General features: G+C 35.5%; 1 protein-coding gene across 1 annotated transcript in view; it reads right to left on the bottom strand.

Moving 5' to 3' along the window:
* The window catches only part of LOC150103475 (uncharacterized), a 384,849-nt gene that overhangs the window by 145,271 nt on the left and 212,647 nt on the right, over positions 1-26,931 (bottom strand). The window contains exons 9-10 of the mRNA XM_090397834.1: positions 23,630-23,797; positions 8,172-8,344 (exon numbers count right to left, since the gene is read on the bottom strand). Coding sequence (XP_090253960.1) covers positions 8,172-8,344; positions 23,630-23,797 — 341 coding nt within the window. The remainder of the gene's footprint in view (positions 1-8,171; positions 8,345-23,629; positions 23,798-26,931) is intronic.

The raw sequence follows: 26,931 nt of genomic DNA, 5'->3' as shown, positions 1-26,931 counted from the left end.
GACCACGAGATGGCGGCACTTGTTGAGTCGTCTCTCTTCACTGTGTGCCGCTTAATTAGGGATAGCCTTGGGCCAGCTATTTCTGATTGGCTGCCAGTGGAAACTGAACTGCCCACTCAGTCTCCAAATGTTAGATAGGGCTAAACGGCCTTGACTACTCCCTATACTGGAATAAAAAGGCATTAGCTGATAGCATTTAGTATCTTAACTATATCCTCACAGTGGCTATCCATTTTCACCAATCAGTGGCATTCTTCCATAATCATACTTTTTTCTGCTTGCTATATATCTAAACAATTCCCTAGAGTTTTTCTTTGGCTTCATTAGCTAACTGCTATTTGCTGGCCTGGTTGGCTGTGTAATTAGATTTACCCACTCTCCAACCAACATGTTGCAGGTTCAAATCCTGCAATGGGCATGGATGTTTGTGATGGTCTTTAGGTGGGAGATGAACTCCATCACCTGGTGGGAGATCACTGCTCTGCTTATTGGAGGTCTGAAGTAGCTTTAAAAAGTTTCATGTTTGGTCTCTAGAGCAGGATTTCTGGCTATGTAAAAATAGATAACAAATATATATAACTGAGAAAAATGGGAGAAAAAAATCCTTAGCCCACCCAAGGTAGAAATGTACTATGGGTTTATTAATAACCTTTCAACCTTTCATGGGTAGGAACCAGATTAAAAAAAAAAAAAAAAATTACAGTCACCCTCCCTTTCCTTGATCTTTGTACTCCTCATAAAATGGTTATTATTACCACTTATCTTATGTTGTCTCCATAATGCCTTCTTTATCTGTAATATATGCTTAATCTCTTCATTCATCTATTTCAAATCTACTTTATTTAAGCTTCTTAACATGAAATATATGAAAGACATTGCTTGTGCTAGATACTTCTTGAATAGCACCCAACCAATATTGATCTCCTTTTTGCCCAACTCCTCATTCCATGATACAACCAAGCTGTCTCATCAGCTTTTCATAATAACTAGCCTTGTAGTTTTATATATATATAGAATTTAGTTCAAGAGTTTCCAGAAATGAAACAGTAAGTGATCAGAATTTAGCAGAATAAAATGAATTTCATATGTAAAAAAGAAAATATGTGCAAAAGATTGAAGAGAAATCAAAATTAATTGGCTTTCAGAGATGAACTGTAGATTTGAATGTGTAAGCATTAATAGAAAAAAAATGACACATCAAAAATAAGAACCAAAATATAGAGACCCAGAAAAGAAAACATTCATGATCCAGCAGGGAAGCATGTGGTGAAGTTGCCTTAAAGCACAAGAAACAGAATTTCATGGGAACTCAAGGTGGGTGCAGGAAAAGAAAAAATTATACTAAATTCTTGAAAAGTAAGTCAGTGCCTTTAAAGAATACAGAAAAAAAGGTAAGAAAGTTAAGTAGCAAAAGATAAATACCATATGGCTTAAAAATGAAGGAAAGTGCAATAAAAAAAAAAGGTATCAAAGCTGATAAAAGTGACATAAAAACTGAATATATCTCTTCTGGATATCTGAAGTAATTACATTGAAAATTATCATCATCATCAAATTCCTGATATGTATCCTCAGGGGGATGTATAGGATATTATTTATTATTATTACACATCTCCAGGGAGTCCAATACTCATCGAGGAAGGGCATCTGCTCTACATTTCTCCATCTATACCACTCAACCCCATCATCTACATCTATGCCATCTACTGTCCACCACAAACAATCACAAACATCCATGCCCACGGCAGGATTCGAACCCACAGCCTTTTGGCTGGAGAGCGGATATGCTAACAACTCGGATAACCAGTACTATTATGATAGCACTACATGAAAAAGTTACATGATTACTAACTTCCTATCTACAATTTTCTTCCAAATTAATCTGTTATCTGTCAAGAATCCAACATTATCAGATATAATATTTCTATCTTCCAAGGCACTTTTTACTATATCAATTCACCTACATCTTGGTCATCCTTTGGGTCTTTTTTCTGCAAACCTGGCAAAGAACACTTGTTTTACTAATCTTTCCTCACCCATCTGTTTAAGTGACCATACCAGTTGAGATCAGCTTTAACATATTCCTGAATGCAAACAATATTTGGTTTTTTCCTGATATCCTCATTTTTAATGATACTGCTATTCAAGTCATCTGTTCACACCCCCTAATCTTTCTCAAAACTCTCAATTGTGTGATTTCCAGTCTTTGATCAAGCGTTTTATTTCTAGTCCAGATCTCAGATCCATAAGTTAAAACTGGTTTGAACACTGTCTTATATACAGCTCATTTAATATAATATAGTAATAATAACACAGTTAATTAGTGTTTTGACTAATTTCTTTCTTATTCTATATAAATTTATTCACCTGACTTCCTACCATACCAGCATTACTAATTCTGCTGTCTATTTCCATATGTAATTTGCTGACTTCACTAAAAATTATGCCTAAACAGCTGAAATGTTTTACTTGTTCTATACATTTCCCATTCAGGATGTAGTTGATGTTTTCAATGTTTCTGTCTATTTTCTATGTCTTTCTTCTTTTATTGCTGATTTACATACAAATTTATTACAACAGTTATTCAATTTAGTAAGGGAATCTTGCAGACTTGTACTAAGATTAACATTGCCAAGTCAGATATCATATTCAATACCACTTTCTTTCTTTCATTCATACGAGAGTAGTCTGAAAAGTTCTTGGCCTAACAATGAAAAAACGAATTTATAATTTTCAACATAATCTCCCTTAACACTAATACATTTATTCCAACAATGCTCGAGCATCATTATCCCGTCCCTGTAATGGTACTCCCTCGACAGCTGCAATCACCTCTTGATTCGAAGAAAAATGCTGACCAGCAAGGAAGAGTTTTAGTTTTAGGAAGAGATAGAAGTCACAGGAAGCCAAATCTGAGAAATAGGGTGGATGTTCCAACAATTCATAGTGCAGATCCCTTGATTTTCCCATTGCCAAAACATTTGTGGACAGGTGCATTGTCCTGACAAAAGATGATTTTTTCTTCTGTAAATTGGGTCTTTTCTCACAAATTTTTTCGTCTAGTCTGGTTAAAAGATCGGAATAATATTCCCTGGTTATTGTTTTACCCTTTTCAAGATAATTAATAAACAAAATGCCTTTAGCATCCCAAAACACCGATTTCATGACCGTTCCTGCTGATGGAACCGACTTTGTCTTCTTTGGCGCTGAACAACTGGCTTCTGTCCACTGTTTTGACTGCTGTTTGGATTCTGGTGTGTAATGGTGAATCCAAGTCTCATCCATAGTAATAAATCAATACACAAAATCAGCTTTATTCTTGTTAAAACACTCCAAGCACTGTCCAAAGATTTTCATGCAAGCGCATTTTTGGTCTGCAGTGAGCAAGTATGGCACCCATCTTGTGCAAAGCTTCTTCATTTGCAATTCTTCATGCAAAACATATCCTACATGTTCATTTGAAATGGCTATAGTCTCAGCAATTTCATGCACTTTGACTCGCTGGTTATCCAATACCATATCGTGCACTTGATCAATGATTTCTGCTGCTGTTACACTTTTTGGACACATCCTTAAGCTGGTATGGCCATGTTTAAACTCGGCAGCCCATTTTTTAATTGTCAAAAATGAAGGAGAAGAGTGCCCATAAACTTTTATGAACTTCAAATGAATTTCTTTTGGTGTTAAACCTTCTTTTACAAAGAATTTTATAACTGCATGATACTCAATTTTATCCATTTCAAGGGATACAGACAACACTTTTGCTTCAGACAGCTGGATAAAACAAACTACTTGATAGAATTACTTGCAATTTCGCACTGATGCTTATGACAGATGTACCAACTTGGAAAAAAAAAAATATCGCCGATAGTGTTGCCATCTATGGTTGAGACCGAGAACTTTTCAGACCACCCTCGTAATGTGATCCATACAGATAATGAATAACAGTGGAAATAATGTCCACCTTGTCACACACACCTGATTTAACATCAAACTATCTTCCTGTACCTCCTTCAATTCTAACCACTGAGTTACATATAGAGACTATGTATTGCTCTATATAATGTACATCCCATTACATCATTTTCACAATTTTTCTTAACCATTTCTCAACAATATTTGCATAAATCTTACAGGAACACTCAGTAGGAAATTCCTGTATAATTCTCACATTCAGTTTTATTTTCCTTTTCATAGATGAGTACTATGAGACTCTACTCCAATCACCTTCTGAATTATGCAGTGTAGCCACTGTAAAACTTTACACGCCCATATTTGAGTATTTCTGGTCGAATTTCATCTATTCCAGCTGCCTTTCCACATTTCACATTTTTGATGGCTTTCTTCACTTCAAGTATTGATATGTATTTCTGATTACATTCCTGTTGAGCATTTTCTACCACTGTGCTGATAATGCTTGTTTCATTTAGCAATCTTTCAGAATAATTACTCCAAACATGTAGACACCCTTTCCTCCATTTCTAAGCTTTTTCAATAGTCTCCAGAATATTTTGCTACTATCCTGATATTTTTTTTTATGTTCTTACCAAAGTCTTCCCATGACTTTTATTTAGATAGTTTAATACAGTGCTTCACTTTCTTACATTTTTCTCTGTATTATGTAAGATCACAAACTGATTTACTAGCCAGAACTTTTTGATATGCTTGACTGCCTCTTTAACTTCCTGAGTCCACCATGGAGTTCTGTTTCTATACTTACAGAGAACTTCACTACTTGCCTCTCTGGCTGAATCAATGTTTTTTCAGGGTTTGCCACTGAACCTCCAAGGTCTAGTTCTTGTTTTCAAACCGTTTCCTTTTATCTTGAATTATATTAATATATTTCAGTCTACATATCATCTCCATATCTCCAAAAGCTGCTCAACTTTGATTATTTTTAAAACTTTCTTATGTACTCTTATTTTCAATAGGAAATTCAATTTTATCCTACTAAAAACTAAATGGTGATCACTTTCAATTTCAAAATCTTCTGTATATTCTCGTGTCCTAACCAGTGGGAAAACATCAATATCAACAATAACACAGTCAACAAGACTTTTTTTTATTTCTTGTATCTTATCTTATCTCCATTTGAATTTGTGACATTTTTCTGTCGGAACAGCGTGTTAGCAATAGCTAGTCCATGTCCTAAACAAAAATCCAGCAAGTACTTACCATTATTATTAGCTGTGCTCTTTTCTCCAAATTTTCCCAGAAAATTTCTTTATGCCTAGTAATAATTTCCTACTCTGCTATATATCAGATATTCAGAAATGAGACAGAAGAGCTGTAGAAATATTCTTCTGAGTCTTTTTCCAGTCATCTTGACACGAAACACCTGTTTTGCTAACCTTTCCTTTCTCAATCTGCTTAAGCTATACTGCATTAGACTAGATCTGCTCACACATCACAAATGCTAACAATGTCAAGTTCCTTCCTAATATCCTCATTTTAATCTGATTCTGCCACTGATGCCATTTTTTCACTCCTTAAATTTTTCTCGGAACTCTCATATCTGTGGTCTTCAGTCTGATGAGTTATTGCACCTCAACTCTCAAATCCATGAATTAAATTATTTAAAATAAAGAGCCAATAGGCTTCATTTCAGCAATGTAAACATTATTTAAATTAAGAGGATATTAAATCCCACATTGTTTCACAACCGAATAAGAAACTCAAAGATCGGAATCAAAGAGTTTCATGCCGAATATAGTAACTATAAAAATATCAGCGACCACTAGCATGATCTAAAGCACGTAGCCCAATTACGTAGTACAAACTAGGGCAACTCGTAGCAAAGGTGGAGAAAGTTCTGATCGCTATGCTTAGTATTTTCCATAATGTAAAACCCATCTCCTATGAAATGTATGATGTTATACATTATGGTGGGAGGTCACTACCCAGACTGGTTTCGATCTTTATTGAGATCTCATCAGTGAGTAGCTAGACCAAAGTAATACTAAGGGTATAGTGAAAAGAACATATACTCTGCTATACAAGTTGTCAAAAAGGTGCACCCATAAAAAAAAAATAATAAAAAAAACATGAATTAAAATTGGTTTGAACATTCTTGTATACTTCTGGTCTAGTGCTTTGGTTAATTTCTCTCATTCCATATAAATTTATTGAACTTGCTACTCATACCCAGCTTTGTTTATTCAGTTGTCTATTTCAATATTTAATTTACCATCTTCACAAAAAATTTTAACTAAATGGCTGATACATATTACTTATTCCATGTTTCCCATTCAGGGTGAAAATTAAATTGAAAGCTGATGTTTTTAATGTTCCAATCTATTTTCATAGTCTGTCTTTTTATTGTTGATTTTCATACCAAATTTGTTACAACAGTTATTTAATTTAGAATCCTGAAGACTTGAACTGGGATTATTTAGGCATATAATATCATCCACATAAAGTCAAGAGCAAAGTTGAATGCATCTCCAATTTTGATAACTGGTTTGATGCCACTTTCTTTCATAAAGTGATCCAAAACCCATGTGCCAGTCTGCTTGATGAAGTAGTTAGTGTATCCATTCTCCAACCAACAGGCTGCAGGTTTAAATGTTTCTAATTGTCTTTAGGTAGGAGATGAATTTCACTGTCCATGTGAGACCACTACCCTGCTTATTGAAGGTCTGAAGTGGCTTGAAAAAGTTCCATGTTTGGTCTCTAGAGCACGGTTTCCAGATCAGGTAAAAAATACCTAAAATAAAATAAAATAGAGCAAAACTGGAGGGGGGGGGATCCTTATCCCACCCATGGTATGAATGTATTACAGTTTTACAAACAAACCTTTCATGAGTGGGAACCACATAAAGGGGATGTAAAATAAGACTGGAGATAGTGTGAATCCTGCCTTATTCCTGATTTTATATTAAACTTCCTGTATTCACTTCAATTCTAACTGCTAATTTACAACTTAAATATACACTGTATATTGTTTAATATCATATCTCATTTGCACTATATAATTGCAACATTCTGAACAGCTTTTCTCTTGGCACCTTGCTGTATATGTTTTTTTTTTTTTTCAGAGTTTTTAGCTCATCTTAGTGTAGGAAATGGGAAAGCAGTAAGGAGATGCCTTACTAATTTTCCATTTCCTAGTAAGAAGCAGTACTGGAACTGAGCCTTATGGAATATTGAACCTTTATGCCAAATGAAAATATAAATGGCTTGCTGATATTCAATTGTATGCAGATAATGCAAAGCAAAATCTAAATTAGCTGAAAAGGTACATAAATAAATGAGGATTACCAATTTAATGTAGCCAAGTATATGATTTGGAGATTCAGAGTTGAATGTCTGTGTATTCGACTGGTAGAACAATACTGGAGGAGTGGAAGAGATATAGGAACTTCATCTCCTTGTGTGCCATCACTCCAAGCTCCACCATCATTAAAAGTGGTGAAAACAACTTATCAAACTGCTTTGTTGTTTGGAAATTGCAGCAGAAGCAACTCAGGCTGAGACCAGTGCTTTTATGTCTGTACATTGCAAATGTTCTTCTGGCTGGTTTCTGTTTTGTGAGATGAAAGACCAGAGTTTTTAGGAAGAAAATCTTGCTGCTATTATATGTGATGGTGAACTTGCATTCATTTGAAAAGTGTTTATAAAAGTTCCTCATATTCTAGGCAGGATTTGAACCAAGGTCATTCCAATCAAAGGGCACTGTTGACATTGACTGGGTAGTGACCGAGCTAAGAAGCTCCAGCACTTCTGTAATGTTAAGCAGGACATTCAGTTCACAAGCAGAGATGAGATAGTAGTTTCATTGAATTAATGGTAATGATCATATTGATCATTACCATTAATCATAAACTGAATTTGGACTACTGTGCGCAGGTCTAATCGCCTTGATTTCAAGTGAATTAGTAAACTTTGGAGAGGGGAAATAAAAAGTAGCTGAAAAAGGGGACTGTGAAATGCCAACAATGAAGATGGACAAAGTACAATCTGGCAGATATAAGGAAGACATGACTGAGAAATACAGTTTGTGCTTTCATCAGGATGATAAGATACTCTTTGGAGATTTTCTGAAGGATAAAAGCAAAAGGAGATTTTCTAGAGGGTAAAAGGATGGTAGAGTATATCTCCTACAATTAGTTTCTCTATTCCATAGAGATCCTGTAAGAATAATAATATTATTAATAATAATAATAACAAACCTGTTTAAGATCTAAATATTCATCCCCAATCTTAATGTATTTGGTATCAATTCTACTGCCTGGAGGTTTTTTAGGATCAAATGCAAAATTTACACCTGCCACTTGTGGAAATCTTCCTTCCAATTTGGGATATTGTGAAACACCATTTTCAAGGGCTAACCATATCTGTTCACCTGAAAAGGATTTACATAGGGGATATGAAAAATACAGAAACTTTCCAAATATAAACTGACTTTATATCTAGCATCACTAAAAATGTACGAGATCATATGGCACAATATAAGCAAATTTCTTGTTATCTCTAGTATAATATAAATTCAAGTTTTATGCTTTATATAAACGTTAGATAACGATAATAACAAATGATAATAAAGTGATATAAAATTTTCTGTTTTTTTATGATACTGAAGCTATTGCAAAAGTGCAGTATATGTGACACTCATGATTTCAACCAGTTCATAAACATAAAAATTTATATATTCTGTACATCATTTATCCACTTCAGAAGAAAATATTGATAAAAAGCATATAATTAGCCTTCATTGTGTTAAACTGCCACAGCAGCCATTTATATATATATATATATATATATATTTTTTTTTTTTTTTTTTTTAAACAAAACTATAGATATATCATCCCCATGCATGAGAAGTCCCAAGACTATGACATGAGAGTGGCATGTGTGGGCAACCAATTTAATGCATACATTAATCTGTTAATGTTTATTATAGTAATATAATTTACAATAAATTTTCACTAACAACATTTATTTCAAATTTTTTGCCAAAAAAAAAAAAATAGTTTCTTTTTATATAACTTCATCTTCATTTAAGGAGAGAAAGAGCAATCTCTCCGTCTTCATATTTGCCCCTGTCATCATGATGATGAGAAAGAACATGCTGATAAGAAACTTTCACTTCTCAGCAGGGATCCAACCTAAAGAGAATAAGAGGCTGCAATAATTATGCATGTATACTCCATACCTTGAGAGCATAATATCAGGAGATAATCCCACCACCTCTCTCAACAATATGGTATTATTAAAACTCTAACCAATAGAGCCTATAATCTTCATTCCAGTGGAACCTCTCTTTCAACCAAACTCAACTACATACACAACAACTTCCTTTCCAGTGATTACAGAATTAAAAAATAATCAGTTCCACTGCCATCCCTTCAGAAGGATTTCAGAAATGCCATCACTATCCCCCAAATCCATGGCACAACAGAAAAATTGCCAAGTTTTTAAAAGTGCACAACCTCTACACAGCTTTTAAGCTCCACCCTAAAACTTGCTACCCTTATCTGTTCTACCAAAGATCAGCTCCCTCCTCTCTTAGTGCCTGGAGGTATATAAAATACCCTGTTCCTGCAAGTTGGCTTACTTTGGAGTGGCGGGATCAGCAACCATCTGTTTAGAAGAACACAAATCATACATCTGCAATCACGACTATGGTTAATCTGATTTGCAGGCCATATCCAGTGGGTTGTAACCCACAGGATCTCCAGGTAAAAAACCACCATGCTCCACCATGGTAAATTCAAAAAGGAAAGACTGTTTTTAGATTCTGCAGCAGCACAAAGAAATCAACTGAATTTAAATAAATATGGATGCATAAAACTTCCCAAAATTCGAGAAACAATAATTGTCAGAGGTCCCACTTTACATCTTGCCATGGATGGCAATGTACGGAGATTCGATGATAAGAGGTGGGGTGAATGAAAAGGTGCACAAGGTCTGTTTTCTGGGAGGTAGACTGAGCAGAGTGGATAACAGGAGTATGTGAGCTGGCAGGCAAAGAGAGAGGTGTTCATTGAGATTGCTGTGAAAAGATAAGTTTAAATTTTAAAATTGTATGTAGCAATAGCGATAATTAGTTTTTTAAATATTGTTGTATGATAGTTGTGATTAGTAGGTGATGTTTAGTGTAGCTATAATTTTGTATTTATTAATTTTTTTGTTTCTAGTGGCAGCTTTGAGCAGGAATAAAAGAGCGGTGAAACATAATTCAACACGAAAGACAAATGCAAGTGGCATGGATTTTTCAAAAACTGTGAGATGTCTTCAATGCAGTATGTATGCTTGGAGATTGAAGATATTCATGTGGAGAGGATTAATAGGAGAGATGAGAGAGTAATGGATTATGAGATATTGAATCTAAGCAGTAGTAGGCAAAAGATCATGGTATGTAGCTATGGGAGTAAGAGGAGTTGATAGTATGGCTGAGTGCTTGAACTGTAATGGTAAAACAGCAAGCAAAAGTAGCAATGAGTTAACGATGTTGACTGGCAAACCAGCATGCATAGATAGCGGAGAGCGAGTGGCAGTGAGCAGTAAGACAGCAAATGTGCAAGGTAGTGAAAATGTGATTTGTGTACATGGTACTGAAAATATGAAAAGCAGAGTTGGTAAAAATCAGTCAAGAGATTAAAAGCATGAAGAATGAACTGGTGAGAATTATGGTTTGCATGGGAATGTGAGGAAGAATAAGATGAAAGAAATATTGAATAATTTAAGAGTGGCAATGTACAGAGATTCGATAATAAGAGGTTTGATAAATGAAAAGGTGCACATTTTCCAGAAGATAGAATGAGGACGGTGGTTGAAGTACTGGATAAGAGGAGTACGCGAGCAAAAGAGTTGGTAATGGTAGTTGGCACAAATGATTTGACTGGTAACAAGAAGAATGTAAGGTGGGATGTCATAAGGCTGTTAAGGAGAGTGAAAGATAACAGTGTGGTAGGTAAGGTAGTCGGTGTGTTTGTTGCTCAGGTGTGATAACAGTGAATTGAGAAGGTGAGTGAAGATTATAAATGGTAAGCTAGCAGAGTTATGTGAAGTGAACGGAATGTGTAGATGAATCTGAGGAACAGACAGAGCTGTATAAAAGAAATGAGCTACATTTGAATGGATTTGGTGTGAGTCAGGAAAAGAAACTGTTGCTGTTGTAAGACTTGAGGATGTAAGAGGTTGTGGAAGAGCAGGTGAGTTTGTGAATGGAGACATGAGTGAAAAGAATAAGAGAGAAGGAACAGAGGGAAACGGGAGAGATCAAGGTGGATAGGGATTCATTGAGTGAAAAATTTATATGATGGTTTCAGGAATAGATGTGCGAGTGTGCAAGAAAGGATAGTCAAGAGTATGGGGGTGACATTTATGTATGTGGAAGAGTGTACCATCAGTGAGGATAGACAGAAATGGATGAGGGAGTGTGGAGGAATCATATCGGAGAAGCAGAGTTAGTGGGAATTTTTAGAAACAGAAATGAGCTAGTGTGTATGTTTACAGATGATACAAGTATTTGAAACAAGGGAAATGAAACTGTAGCACTGATGGAACTAAGAAATTGTTGATATAAGTGAGAAATGGTTGAAGGATGATGAATTCTGATAAGAATAGAGATGGAGGGATATGCAGTCTTCTGCAAAGACAGACAAAGCAAAAAGAGAGGAGTGCTACTGATGATGGCAGAGAAGCTGTGTCCATCCAGAATGGAGATGCCAGGAGCAAATGCTGACAGTGGTTTTGAAGCAGTATGGTGTGAAGTGGAGGTGAACAGGATGAAATGTTTAGTATGATATTGCTATAGACCTGATAATGTGGAAGGCAGTGAGAAGGAAATGTTTAGCTAAATTGGTCTGGCTAATAAGAAAAGTGTGATCATTATGGGCAATTTCAATTATGGTAATACAAACTAGAATGAAGAGACAGCATCACCATCCAAAGAGAATCAATTTCTTTAGTTTTTAAGGTATAACTACCTTAAGCAGTATGTAACAGAGGCCACACATGGATTGAAGGTCTTGGATTTGATTATCTCAACAGAAGATATTGTTGTGAATGAAGTGTCCCATCATCCTCTAGTTGGTGCAAGTTACCATGCAGGATCACTTGTGTGGAGACCAGCCATATCAGAACTTTTTTGAGAAAGTTATATGTGAAACTATATGAAAAATGATTATGGCAAGCTCAGGGGGCAGCTTGCAGCATTATCAGGAATGATGAATTGCTTGGGAAGGAAATTAGTGCTGAGTGGCCTTTACTCAGGAAGTATCTGGTAGAGGCAATGGCTGATATTTGGAATACACTCAGTCATTAAATAAGGCAGATGTAAAATGGGTGATTAAAGAGCTGAAGCATGCAATTTCAAAGAAAAAGTCATTGTGGAGGCAGCACAAGATGAGTAGCAATTATCAGTTATGTGAGGAGTACAAAAGCAAGCAAGGAAGGTGACTAATTGGTAAGGATAGCAAAAGTGTAGTATTAGCAGCAGTTAGCAAATGAGGCTAAAAGAAATCCTAGGGAGTCTTTTTAATATGCCAGTGGAAGGAAGAATGATTATAGGAGGATGATGTTGGTCAGTGATAATGGGAGATTGATAAACACTGAGCAGGATATTATAGAGGTGTTTAATGAGCTATTCATTAAAGTATACCATTGTCATGATAACAACATCGTGCAGAACTTGAGAGCAGTGAGATGTAGGAGGAACCACTGATGGTGAGTGAGCAGGAGGTATATGAAGAATTGAGTAAATCTGATGTCAACAAGGCCATGGGACTTGATGATATATCACAATGTGTCTTGATGGAATGTTCCAGGGAGTTAACAGTAGTTTTAATTTAAATTTTTAACCAAGGCTGCAAAGGAGTGTAAAGATGGCAAAATTGTTACGCTTCATAAAAGGGGGGTGATGAGACTATGGCTTTGAATTATAGGCCAATCTGTTTGTGTGGAGTTTTGGAGAAGCTAGTGAAGATGAGGATTCAAAATTGGGTTGACAGCAGTAGGCTTCTCTTTAATGGGCAGCATGGGCTTGCTAAAGGAAAATCGTGTTTTAGCAATCTGCTTATTTATTATAACAAGGTGATGAATACATTAGACAAAGGAGATTCATATACATGAGGTAGACTTTGCAAAGTCTAGAAATATTGGTGCAGCCATTTCCTTTATCCAATTCTGCTGTCACTTTATTGTAGAATGTGAATAAATTACTAAGACTGAACCTACCCTTCACAAAGCCTTGCTGCCCACTATAAAGTATTGCATTCCAATCCACCCAACATTGGATTTACCTTTAACCAACTCATCCAATACTTTATCAGCCACTTCTAATATATTAACTGGTCTGTAGTTTGCTACCTCTGTCTTCACAAAGGCTTTTGATAGATTGACACATGACAAACTAGTAGTTAAATTGGAACAGATTGGGTCGGATAGTAAATTAGTGGGCTCAAATGGAGATTAGCTGTCAGGTATTAGCAGGTTGTGTATGGGGGACTTTCCTCTTCTCAGAAGAGGAAAGTCACTAGTGCTATGCCCCATGGATCTGTTGGGGCCCTTGTTGATTAATTTGTATATAAATGACATTGGAAAAGGGTTAAATGGTGATATACAGTTCTTTGCAGATGATGCAAAGTTGGGGAGAGTTATGAGAAATAGAGCAGATGTAGCTTTGTAAGAGGACCTAAATAGATGATTGTCTGAATGGGCGAGTGTGTGGGAGATGTCAGTTTATTGTTGCAAAGTATAAGGTTTTAAAATTTTAGATTTTAGAAGAGGTGTTTCCACCTCCTCTAAACTTTCCACCCTCATATAAGGTGGTGAGCAAGGGGGTGAGGATTAGATTTTATGCATGGAGAATAGTGGGTGATTGGAAGGCATTGCCTGAGAGTGTGGTCAGTGCAAGGACAGTCAAGGTATGATGAACTGTGCTTGAGAGAGTGAGACCTACCACAATCAGTCTCTTGACTGCATTGAGGTCTGTTGATAATAATAATAATCACCAGAAACTGATCAACCAAATCATTCTGATTTGGTTGATCAGTTTCTGATGTGAATGTTATCAGGAGCCATGTCATTGATGGAAAGGAATCTGAAGAAAACTGGTTGTATAGTGCAGTTGAAAGGCTGATTTAGTGGATGTAGCCTGAGCACTGCCAGAAGTTCTGTATAACTAAACCTAATGATGTGCCATCTGCTAAAATTAATATTTATTTATTTCATCTGGGGTTCTCCCCTTTCTTCCCCCATTCCTTAGGAAAGGTTGACCCCCCCCCAATGAGGGATTAAGTATGTATTTTATGACTGTAGATCCGTGGGTGTGTTCACAGGGCTGGTTTGCCTGTTCTAGGGATGAAAAACCCAAGTTTCCAGATGAAAAAATCCTTTACCTCCATATGAGACTGGCTAACTCACCTTTAGTTGAAAGAGACCCAATAAAGGTTCCTCACATCATGGACGGGAATTAAACCCATGTCTTTCTGACTAAAGGGCTTCGTCTATACCTACTGAGCTACAAGGCTCTAAAATTAATATTAAAAATAAATACCGAATTAATATCAAATTCTTGTTAAATTTTTTTATTAATTCAGGAATTAATGACAAACATCTCACCTGACTAGGTTTATTATTATTATTATGGGTAACTCCAAGGAGTCTTCAGACCCATCAAGGGAGGACCTAAACATCATGTCAAGAACTATCCAACATTCATGAAATATCTATCATACTTTGTTTTGATACAATCATGGCACCCACAACAGATTCTAGCAACCTATTCCATTCACTACTTCACCTCATTCACTACTCTCCAAGCAAAAAACCTAGTTGTAACACTCTTACTCAGTTTCCATGGATAGCCCCTAGTTTTCCCACAACCAGACCTGTTCTGAAAAATTTCTTCTGAATTAATCTTGTAAAAACCATTCAGTAATTTGTATGTCTCAATCATATCACCCCTTTTCTGCCTTTCAACCAATTTCTGTAACCCACAGATCTTACATGTTCTTGTAAGGTTCATTCCATAGACCTGCTACCACTTGGTCACTCACCTCTGGATCCTCTCCACCTCCTCATCACCAAGAAACCCTGGTGCCCAGATCTGTGCACAGTAATCAATTGATTACTATGCACTGATCTGATTAGCCACTTTTGCTATGTGCTCCCTAAACTTTAACTCCCTATCCACTAACATAGAGAACTTTCAGTGAGCGTTGTCACATATCTATCATGTAATCACATATTAGTGCAATCAACAAACTGCATTACAACAGGGAACCCCTGAAAAAATTGAAAAGGGAAAAAACCGAACAATTATGTATAAAAAAAATAATTTTGTGTACTAATTTTTTAGGATTTAAAACTGGACTATAGTGAATCCAGACTGATCGAAGCCGGATTATGAGAGGTATTGCTGTATATCATATTGATGGTACTGGATTGCAGGAAACTGATGAGGCTAGGGATGATTGTGGAGAGAGAGTTGAAGTTTAGAGGGCATATTGCAACATTTGGCAAAATGGCTCAAAGATTACTTGGGTGTTGAAAAACATACAAGATAGGAAAGTTATTATCCCTCTTCATAAGGCTATGATTTGGCCACATCCTGACTACTGTGCACAGATTTGGTCATCTGGGTTTCTTGAAGATCAGTAGGTGGTGGAGAAGATTGAGAGTTGTTGACCAAGCTGGTGACAGGTCTGTGGAATTCTTCCTATGAGGACAGATTGAAGGTGTGAATGGACTACAAAGTTTAGTCAATAAGTAGAGAAGAGGGAACATGAGAGAAACTTATTAGATATTAAAATGGTTCCATAAAATTGATGGAAAAGAAATTTTTCGTATATATAAATTGAACTAGGGGTCATCCATGGAAGTTGTGTAAGAGCATGATTAGTAGGATTTGCAAACTTGATTTTTTTGCCTGGAGAGTGGTGATCAAGTGGAATGAATTGCTAGAATTAGTCGTGAACACCCTGACAATAAATGAGGTTAAGGAGAAGTATGATAGATTTTGTGTGTATAATAGTCAGTTTGTATCTCCCACAATGAGTATCTGAATTTCTTCAAGATACCATATAATAATATTTGTATTTATACGTGTGTAAGATTGTACTGGAATGCAGGAAACTGCAATCCAGTACAATCTTACACACACACACACACACTGTGTGTGCACGCGCGCATGCACCCGGACTCGGTGAGAATGTAAACGCAGCTTATGTTCCTTCGTCTTAATGTGTAAGCTATATGTAATACGAGTAAGCAGTGGACGTTTGTGAACTTTAATGTTGAATTAACTTCTATGTCTATCAGTTTTCGATGCACAAATCTACAGTAAAGTTAATTTGTGATAATTAAATTTTAATCCCATTTAAAAAAACTACATAATGAGTGCAAAAAGAAAACGTGAAAGTGATTCTGTCACCAAGAAACATAAATGGCTCACTTTAGAACAAAAGCTCAATATAATCAAGCTTCATGAAGAAGGTGCATCCTTTGCTAAAATAGGCCGTGGAAAAGGAATAGACGAGTCATCAGTTCGAAAACTTATCAAAAAAAAAAAGATCAATACAAATTGCAAGGTATGGCTACAGCTTCTTATTTATCAAAAATAGTGACTAAAACCAGAAGCACTCGAATGGTAAATACGGAGCGGCTATTATCCATATGGATCGAAGACTTAACTCAAAAGCGAGTTCTGCTTAGTCAAATGGAAATTCAAGCCAAAGCATTAAGTCTTTACAATGACTCGAAGACTATTGATGATATAGAAAACGAAGGTGAGGGAACTAGTAAAAATTTTACGGCAAGTTGTGGGTGGTTTTTTCGTTTTAAGCAACGAACTGGTATTCACAATGTTCGTATTGTTGGCAAATCTGCCAGTGCAGATAAAGAGGCTCCTTTAAGATATCCAAAGGAATTGAGTGAAATCATAAAAAGGTGGCTACAAAGATGAACAAATATTTAATGTTGATGAAACGGGATTATTCTGGAAAAAGTTGCCGTCATGCACTTTTATAGCAGCCAATGAAAAGTCATGCCCTGGATATAAAATTTCAAAAGACCGTCTCACACTGTTATTAGGTGGAAATGCAGCAGGGGATTTCAAATTAAAACCGATGCTTGTGTACTGTGCAGAAAATCCTAGAACTCTTAAAAATGTATCAAAAAATAATCTCCCAGTGTTGTAGCGTTCAAATAAGAAAGCATGGGTCACAAGAATTTTATTTGAAGATTGGTTCACCAACTATTTTTGCACTACAACAGAATGTTATTGCAGAGAAAAAGGATTAGATTTTATTGATCTTAGATAATGTCCCCAGTCATCCAACTGGTTTCTGTGATTTAAATGAAAATGTACAAATAACTTTTCTTCCACCAAATACGTTGGTGATCCAACCAATGGATCACAGTGTCATTGCGACATTTAAGGCCTATTATTTGCACCACACTTTTTCGCAAGCCATAAAAGCTACAACAGGAGAAAATGCGCCTACTTTAATGGAATTTTGGAATAGCTACAACATCAGAAACATTATCGAAAATATAGGTAAAGCATGGTATGAATTAACGGCAAGCAATATGAGAGCAGTATGGAAACATATCATACCACATTGCACAAATGATTTCATTGGTTTTGAAACTCATTTTGCTGAAGTCACTAATAACATAGTGGAAATTGGACAGCAACTTGGTTTCAAAGAGTTAGATTCCATCAACGTAATTGAGTGCATTGAATCGAACACTAATGAACTGGATAATGAAACACTGTAAGTGGAGGTTTCTGTGGTTTAGAAGTTCATAAGGCATATTCCGGTAATTGCACCACATTTTTTTATTAAGCTAAAAGCACAATAAAGAAATAAAACCCGACAAGTTTCCTAAGTCGTTTGACTTAAGCATAATATGCTCTGACAAGGAGAATATTATGGAAGTTGATCCCAATATTGAACATAGCCTTACAATTCGTCAAACGATAAACAATGCAATTCATTGCTACAAAGAAATGTATGAAAAGAAAAAAACCAAAGAAGAAAAATGTGTAGACATCGATATTGCAATTTTTAGAGAATAAAAATGAATTATGAAAAACATGTATTTTTTGTTTAATTATTTTTGATAAAGACATTTGAATTTATCAATCTCGTTTTGTTTATTGAAAAACAGGGAGAATATTTTTTTTTGGAACCAATTATTATTTTTTGTATGTATTTAGTTCCTTGATCAGTCTGGTTTCAAACAGGCTGGGATATCAGTGGAACTGATTACCCGGACTATGCGAGGTATTGCTGTACTGTATGCAATCTTTTCAACCTGAAGTGCAGAATCTTACATTTTGCAACATTAAAAAATCACCTTTATCAACTACTGCTCTTCTCAGTTTTGCATCATCAGCAAACAACTGAATATCCCCTCTTAAATCTTTCTCTGTATTATTGATATACAAATTAAAGAATAGTGGCCCTAATATACAGAACCCTGAGGTATATTAGGGTCCTTTCTTCCAACCAATCTATATCCCCATAATTGAAGTTCCCATAATAATTGGGTGACTGCACTCAATGTGTTAATTTGTCAATACATGACTTTGTGTTTTCCTATGAACTTCCTGTATCTATAGTAATAGTCAACAACAACACATTTGTTCTATTTTTCTCTATCTCACACCAGATAACCTCAAATGAACACAATCTCCTCCAGATCTAAAATCCTCCTTTAACCTATTTTTTGTTAGTTGAAGAAGTTCTTCAGCTATCATCAACAATACTGATCAGTTGGCCACTAGAGGGCTACATGGTGTGTAGTGCTTAGAGCTCCTGAAAATATGTGTTATTTTGAGTAATAGTAATACTTGGAAATATTGCTTGAATCTTACGTAGTATTGTTTATTTTTGGTAACTTAGAGTGTCTGTGTGATTTTTGTGTATTTTCTGCATTATTTAATTAGTATTTTAATAAGATACGATAGATAGCATGCACATGGCACTGATGAGAAGAAAAACAATGGCGTCCAAATAGCCATCTTTGTTCAAAAATTTTAACTTAAGGGAATTTGTTTAGCGTAATGTCTGCAAGATGTATGCCTTGTGGAGAGCGTTTGGAGTTTGGTTCGATAATGATAGTGGAGTGAATGTGTGCCAAAAGTATAAGGAAAGTGTGTCTCAGGTCGCGAGATTGATGTCGATGTTGAAAGTGGAATTTGGAAAATAATGATATGATAGGAATTTGTGATGTAGTACCAGATAGCTTTGAGAAAGGTGTTAAAGTGAGAGTGAAGGTAAAAATACAGAACGAGAGAACGGTTTAATGGATAAAAAAAAATGAAGAGTTAGTTGCAATGAGTGAGATTGCACGATTGCGCAGAGTAATATACAAGGCGAAGCGGCAGCTGGAGCATTTGTAAAATTGTTTACCGAGCGCATCAGCTAATAAAAGGCAAATGTGTGATAAGAAAAATAAGAGTATGACCGGGAGTGTAAGAAAAATGAAGGAGTGAGTGTTGTACAGTAATTCTTTACTAAGAGGTGTAACAGATGAGAGTTTGTTAAATTCGTACTTACTGGGTGTGAAAATTAAGGATGTAAGTGAGTCTATCAGAGTGCAAAAGCAGAAGGTGAAAGAAATGATAGTAGTGGCAGGAACGAATGATTTAAAAGGAGAAAAAATTTGCTATGAGATAGTGATGAGTTAAGATAGTGAGTCTGTTGCCACGGTATGACAGAGAAGAGTTGAGAAGGAGGACCATAATTGCAAATGGCTCTATGCATAGGTTATGCAGGAGGAGTGGTTTGGAGTTTGTGGATGTGTGGAGTGAGTTTCATGGGTGAAAGGAATTATATAAGATGGATGGATTGCATCTGAATGGATTTGGTGTACGGAGACTGGAAAAAGTGTTGTTGAATGAAGTGGATGTGAAGAAACAGAGAAACTAGAGTTATTAAGGGGGGAATGGATATGCAGACTTTAGTGAGGCAGTTGAGTGTATGAATGTGTATAATATGCCTGAGCAAGTACGAAGGACAACAAATCAGAATGGGATTGCTAGTATAAGGCATCAAAGTAGGGATGGGGCTAATGGGCTTCTGCAATTCATGTATACTAATGCCAGGAGTATTAGGAACAAGGAAAAATTTTTAGCCTTGGTTGGATCTTCCAGACCACAGGTTATTGGCATTAGTGAAGCCAAGGAGAATAGAAGTTGAATTGCAGGATAGAGAAAAGAGCACATTTGAGGCTATTTGGTGTGAGATTGAGACTAGCAGAACAAAATATACAGTTGGGTGCTGCTATAGACCAGGTGATGGAATAGATGGTGAAGATAGTATGTATAAGCAAATAGAAGCAATGAGTGGAAGGAGGGTAATTATTATGGGGGATTTCAACTATGGTAACATTGATTGGGAGGAAGAAATTGGATTTTATGCAGTTATTAAGGGATAAATATCTATGACAGCATGTAATGGAAAATACTAGGGGTCAGAGAGTGCTTGACCTAGTAATTGAATCTGAGAATTTGGCTGTAATGAATATGACCACATTGCCACCAATTGGTGAGAGTGATCATAGGAGGTGGTTAAATGTGTGGAATTTTCAATTAAGACAGGGTACATGTGGAATTACTGGGCTGGTAAGTATGACAAGCTTAGGAGTTTGATTGGTTCAGTGCCATAGCATGTAAAACTACAAGGGCTGGATGTTGATAGTGCATGGGAGGCTATTAAGAAGTGTTTGCATGAGGCAATGGCTGACTGTATACCTAGAGTCCGAATAATAAATCAAGTACGGGTTAAATGGATGAATAACACCATTAAGCTTGAGCTGCAAAAAACGAAACAACTGTGGAGGGAATTTAAGGAGAAAGGTGACCTGCAGGCACATGAACAGTATAAAGCGCAGGTCAGAAGGGTAATGAGTGTGGGAAGAAAATCAAAAGTGGATTATGAAAGAACATTAGCCATTCAGGCTAAAGAGAATTCCAAACAGTTTTTTTTGATATGTTGCAAGTGAAAGAAAAAATGTATATGGCAGAATGATTTTAAAGAATGCTGATGGTAGGGAGGTAACCGAATCAGTTGATATAGTTGAATTACTGAGCGCTTTGTAAGCGTATATCATAACATTGCAGGAATGAATGAACCAATAGCTTATATGGGAATTGTGGTGAATGAAGTGGAGGTGAATATTCTATTACAAAACCTCAATGTGAGTACATCTGTGGGATTGAATGGTATACCAGCTCGTGTCGTATGTGAAGCGGCTAAAGAATTGTCAGTGCCCTTGACCATTTTGTTTAATTTGAGTCTCGGGTCTGGGTTAGTCCCAAGGGGGTGGAAAGAGGGGAAAATAGTTCCACTGCATAAAAGAGGTTCCAAGACTGCTGTTGTAAATTACCGACCGATCAGCATATCAGGAATCGATGTCAAGGTCTTGGAGAAAATAGTCAAGAAAAAAATACAGGATTTATAGATGAAAATGGGATACTGTATGGGGGACAGCATGGTTTTGTGAAGGGTAGATCATGCCTCAGAACTTGCTCACATTTTATAACAGTGATGGCTGAACTGGATAGTTTACAGTGATTCTACTGGACCTTACTAAGGCCTTTGACAGGATACCACATGGAATTCTAATCAGTAAACTGCAGCATATGCAGATGGATATAGGGTTGGTGAGATGGATAGGAGGGTGGCCGATGGAGAGATATCAGAGAGTAGTTGATTCAGGAGTAGAGTCCAAAAGACGGCCTGTGACTAGTGGTGTGCCGCAGGGTTCTGTTCTATTCTAGGACCACTACTGTTTAATTTATTCATTAATGATATAGGAAAGGATCTGAGAGGAATTGTTCATTTGTTTGCTGATGATGCAAAGTTGGGTAGAGCAATAGTGAATGCACAGGATGTCAAAATTTTGCAGGATGATTTGGATAGTTTGGAGGACTGGGCTAAGGAGAATGGATGTCAATTTAATATGGCAAAATGTAAGGTTATTCATTTTGGGGTGAAAATATTAGCAGCGGTATACCACATTGGTGGAACTGTACCCCAGGAGATTGACGAGGCCAAGGATTTGGGAGTGTTGGTGGATAGGGAATTGAAGCTTAGGGGGCACATTGCAAAAGTGGCTAAATCAGCTCATCAAATCCCTTGGTTGCTGAAAAACACTTTAACGAGCAGAGACAAACAGGTTATAGTTCCTCTGTATCGAGCCTTGATAAGACCCCATCTAGACTGCTGTGCCCAGATATGGGTACCAGGGTTTCTTCTTGATGGGGAGGAGGTGGAGAGGATCCAGAGACGAGTGAACAAGATGATAGCAGGACTATGGAATGAACCTTATGAGAACAGGTTGAAGATTTGTGGGCTGCAGAAATTGGTTGATAGGCAGAAAAGGGTGATATGATTGAGACATTCAAATTACTGAAGGGTTTCTATAAGATTAATTCAGAAGATATTTTTGATAACAGTACTGGTGGTGGGAGGACTAGGTGCCATACATGGAAACTGCAAGAGTGTGGTTAGCAAGAGTGTTAGAGCTAGGTTTTTTACTTGGAGAGTGGTGAATGAGTGGAATAAGCTGTCAGAGTCTGTTGGGGGTGTCATGACTGTGAATGAGTTCAAGGCAAAGTATGATAGATACTGTGTGAATGTTGAATAGTTGTTCTTGACATGATGTTAGGGCCTCCCTCAATGAGTCTAAGGACTCCTTGGAGTTGCCCGTAATAATAATAATACTCCATCTCCTGTCTTATTCTCTGTATCTTTCCTGAAAATACATGCCCTTCACATTCTATCCATGTAACTATATCATTTTCTGTCAACAGGTCTCACCAATGGCTATAATTTTTGGCCAAATCGAGCTGCCAAACTCCTCTAGTTTAATTCCGATTTATTCATGTGCATGCAATTTCAACATTATTTTAGACTCACAATAATAACATATCAACTCATTTGGTTTTGAAACCTGTCAAACTGGAATCAGCATTACATGCATAATGGTACAATAACTTAATTAATACTCCGATATTTTGGCTAAGTCAAATTGCCATCATTGGGGAACAATATACAGATTGATATGTGCAAGCAGATACAACATTATATAAATGACACTAAAGCAGGGGAACCAAAGATAAGCCTGAAGTCCTAAATAGTGCCTCTTAATGGACTAGAGTGGATGTTCTGCTGCTGGGGTGATGGTCTGAGGATGATGCTTTCAAAATTTGAGGTAGTTTCATGCACCCAAATTTTGTTGAGGATGGATAGTTTCTTAAAGTTCAGGCAGATTCCAGGAATAGTCTATCCTATTTATTGTGCCAATCAGGACTCCATGAGTCCACAATGAGAAGTTAACGATTTAATATTCAACACTGAATCAGAAGTGATAGTTGGTTCTCCTACATTCTATAGGTATGTGGGGATTTCTTCCCAGTTATTTAGCTTTGAACTTCCCCTTTAATAAATAAATAAATAATATAAATCAGAACAACAACATGATTTTTAATAATAATTTTTTTAATTTATTTTATTCTACTAAACTGTTTTCCAATACTTAGCAAAAATGTAATTCTAAGATTATTTTAAAAATAAGGTAGATGGCATTGATGGTATTTATGTGTAGGAGTCCAAGAATGAGTCCTTAGGCTCCTTGGAGGTGTTAAGTAACAATAATAACGTACCTGTGGCATGAAGGACAACCATTGCATCCATCATGGGCAATACTGTTGAGAGGTCTCTAAGCGTAAACTTTCCTTTTTGATGGATGCGATCAGACCTCAATGTTCCAGAATTTAGCAAGGCAAGATCAGCATGGGTGGACGATAACATTATATCACAGATAAAGTTACCTGATGAAAGAAATAGGCTTTCTATAATACAAATTTTTCAACGGGGGGAAAGCATACTTTTTATTTATTATTACTATCAGTTTTATTTATCACTTCTATGATAAGTCACAAACCTCACCAAAAGCAGTCCATTAAACTATCACTATACCTTAAAACTGCTTAAATACATTCAATATCAGTCTAACTTATCATTCTCTTCCTGCAGAGCAGAAAAGTAGACGATCAAAAATTCAGAAATTTCTGACTAAATCATAACTATACTGGTATATAGTTCTCTAACAAGCTAAGTCAATAAAACAGGTGTCAAAGGGAGCAAGATGGAATTATAAATATTAATATCAAAGAAAAAATTTGCTGTTACAAAACAGATTAAGCAGGGCTCAACAAATACACTCACCCACGGAGAGCAGATTTTGCCAGCTGGAAAAAAGCTGCAAACAGACTGGACAAATTAGAATATTTTTATTTAATCATCATCATCATCATGCGTATCAATGATTTAGGCCTAGCATGGCCTGTTCTGGCCTTAGAAGTCATCGTTGAATCGTTTAAGAGGACGTCTTGGTTTTCTTTTTCCTAATGGCTTGTACTTTAAGGCTTGTTTTGGTAATCTTTCTGTTTTCATTCTTTGAATGTGTTCCATCCATTTATGTTTATATTTTTTAATTCTTTCTATTACTGGTTCTTGGTTTAATTCTTTCATAATATCTTCGTTTCTTTTGTGATCAAATAGGGTATACTTTGCAGTTTTTCTCATAAACTACATTTCTGCTGTTATTAATCTTTGTTTGTCTTTTTTTTTATTGTCCAGATTTCGCTTCCATACATTAAGACTGGTAGGACTAATGTATTATATACTTTTAGTCTGGTTTGTTTTTGAACTAGGTTTGGTTTAAATATAGAGTTAATTACACCTGTTATTTTAAATATTTTGAATTTTTACATTTATATCTTTTTCATTTTCATATGTGATCATACATCCTAGGTAGTTAAATGAATTCACCTGTTCTAAGATCTTCTTATCTATTTCTATTTTAGTTCTTACAGGATCTTGTCCTTTAAAGGCCTAGTTTTTGATTTTGCTGTTGATATCATACCATAATCTTTGGTTATCTCATTTAGATCTAAAATAGCTTTCTGTAAGTTATCTTCAGAATTGTAATTATTATTTGGTTATCGGCAAAAAGGAGAGTGTTTAAGTTCACTGTAGGAAAAAGTTTAATTCCTTGAAGTAAATTTTTATTCCATTTTATTATTATTTCATTTAAATAAATATTAAAAAGAGTTGTTGAGAGGGAACATCCCTGTCGGACCCCTTGGTTTATCTCTCTCATATATGATAACTCGTGATTTAATCTTATTTTTATTTGATTTTCATATATACTTGTGATAGTTTTTAGGATATTATTTGGTATTTGTCTTTCTTTTAATATGTTAAATAATATGTTCCTTTTAACTTTGTCAAATGCTTTTTCAAAGTCAATGAATGCAATATGTATTTCTAAATTGTATTCTCTTCTTTTCTCTATTATTAATTTTTGGCAAAAGGCTGGGTCTTTACATGATCGTCCTTTTCTAAATCCATTCTGTACTTCTAAAATAAGGTTTTTGGATTATTTCATTAGTTTGCTATTTAAGATTCTGCTATATATTTTGTAACGGGAATTTAGTATACTGATACCTCTGTAGTTTTTAGGGTCATCTCTATTACCTTTTTTAAAGATAGGAATCACAATTGCTTTTTTCCATTCCATTGGAGGGATACCAGTTGAATAAATTTTATTTTAAAATAATAAGAGTCTTTCTTTGAATCTTGTTCCTGCGTATTTTATATCGTTCTGAACATAGCCTTATCTTCTCCAGGTGATTTTCTGTTTCTTGTTTCTTTCAGGCTGATTTTTAATTCTTCTTTAGCTATTTCCTTTTCATTTTCGTTAATTATTTGCCAGTTGTCTTTTTTAAAATATTGTCTGTCTACAATTCTGCGTAGATATTTAGAAATTCTTCTAAATTTCAATTTGGTGTTTAATTTTATGTTTTCTTTGGTATCTGCATTTAAGCGTTTCAAAATCTTTATATACATTGGGTCTTATTTTATATAAATCATGTTCTAAATTAGAAAGAAATTTCTTCCATGATTCACTATGTCTTTTTCTGACTTCTTGTTTAGCTATGGCTCTTATTCTTTTATATTCTATTTCATCTTCTAATCTTTTACTGCTTAACCATTTGTGATAGGCTTCTTTTTTGTTTTTGATTATTTCTTTGATTGTATCATCCCAGATCATCAGTTTTTTCCTTTTATTGAATTTTTTGGTCTTTCCTAAGCTTGCATTTGCTGCTGCATTTAATACAGCTTTTGTATTAAGACATTCTATTTCTATTTCTTCAGTTTGTTTTATTTTATCTAGATATTGGTTAATTCTTTGTTCATATAGCCATTGTACATTGTGTCATTCAATAGTCTAGTTTTATAAACAAATGTTTCAAATTTTCTTTCTGTTCTTGTTACTTGTAGCCATTTAGGTGGTAATCTTAATTTTATTTTAACAAGGAAGTGGTCACTGCTTATTTCATATCCTCTGTGAACTCTAACATCTAGTGAAAATGTTGATGTATTTTCATTTAATATAAAATAATCTAATATTGATTTCCATCCTCTTGCTGCCCAAGTATATTTATGTATGTCTTTATAGAAGAAATTCATTATTTTTAGGTTATTATAAACTACAAAAGTCAATCAATTTTTTACCATTCCATTATTTTACCATTATTTAATAAAAAAATAATTTTCTAAACAAAGTCCTTTTAAAACAAAAAATAGATACAACACACTAATCACTTTATAGAATTTATACTGACTTATTGAGACATATCAAAATGGGTCTGGGGCAAGTAAATTTTTTGAATGGTGAGTAGGATTTCACATAATTTGTCAGACCCTAGATTTAAGAGTTAAAGAAAGAACGTAAAAAAATGTTCAGTGAATATGCTGAGTGAGAAGAGTCGTGTAAAAAGGTAGATAAGTTTGACATAATAATATGTACAATGAGATTGATCCAAGACAGTCAAAAATGGAAGATTTTGGTTTATATAGTCTCGTTATTATCATTCTCTGGCAAAGTCGAATTTGC

This window comes from Typopeltis vanoorti, chromosome 9, assembly GCF_054136105.1.
Source record: "Typopeltis vanoorti isolate ZY-2024b chromosome 9, IOZ_Tvanoo_1.0, whole genome shotgun sequence".
NCBI classification, from domain to species: domain Eukaryota; kingdom Metazoa; phylum Arthropoda; class Arachnida; order Uropygi; family Thelyphonidae; genus Typopeltis; species Typopeltis vanoorti.
This window is presented reverse-complemented; position numbering and strand designations above follow the sequence as displayed.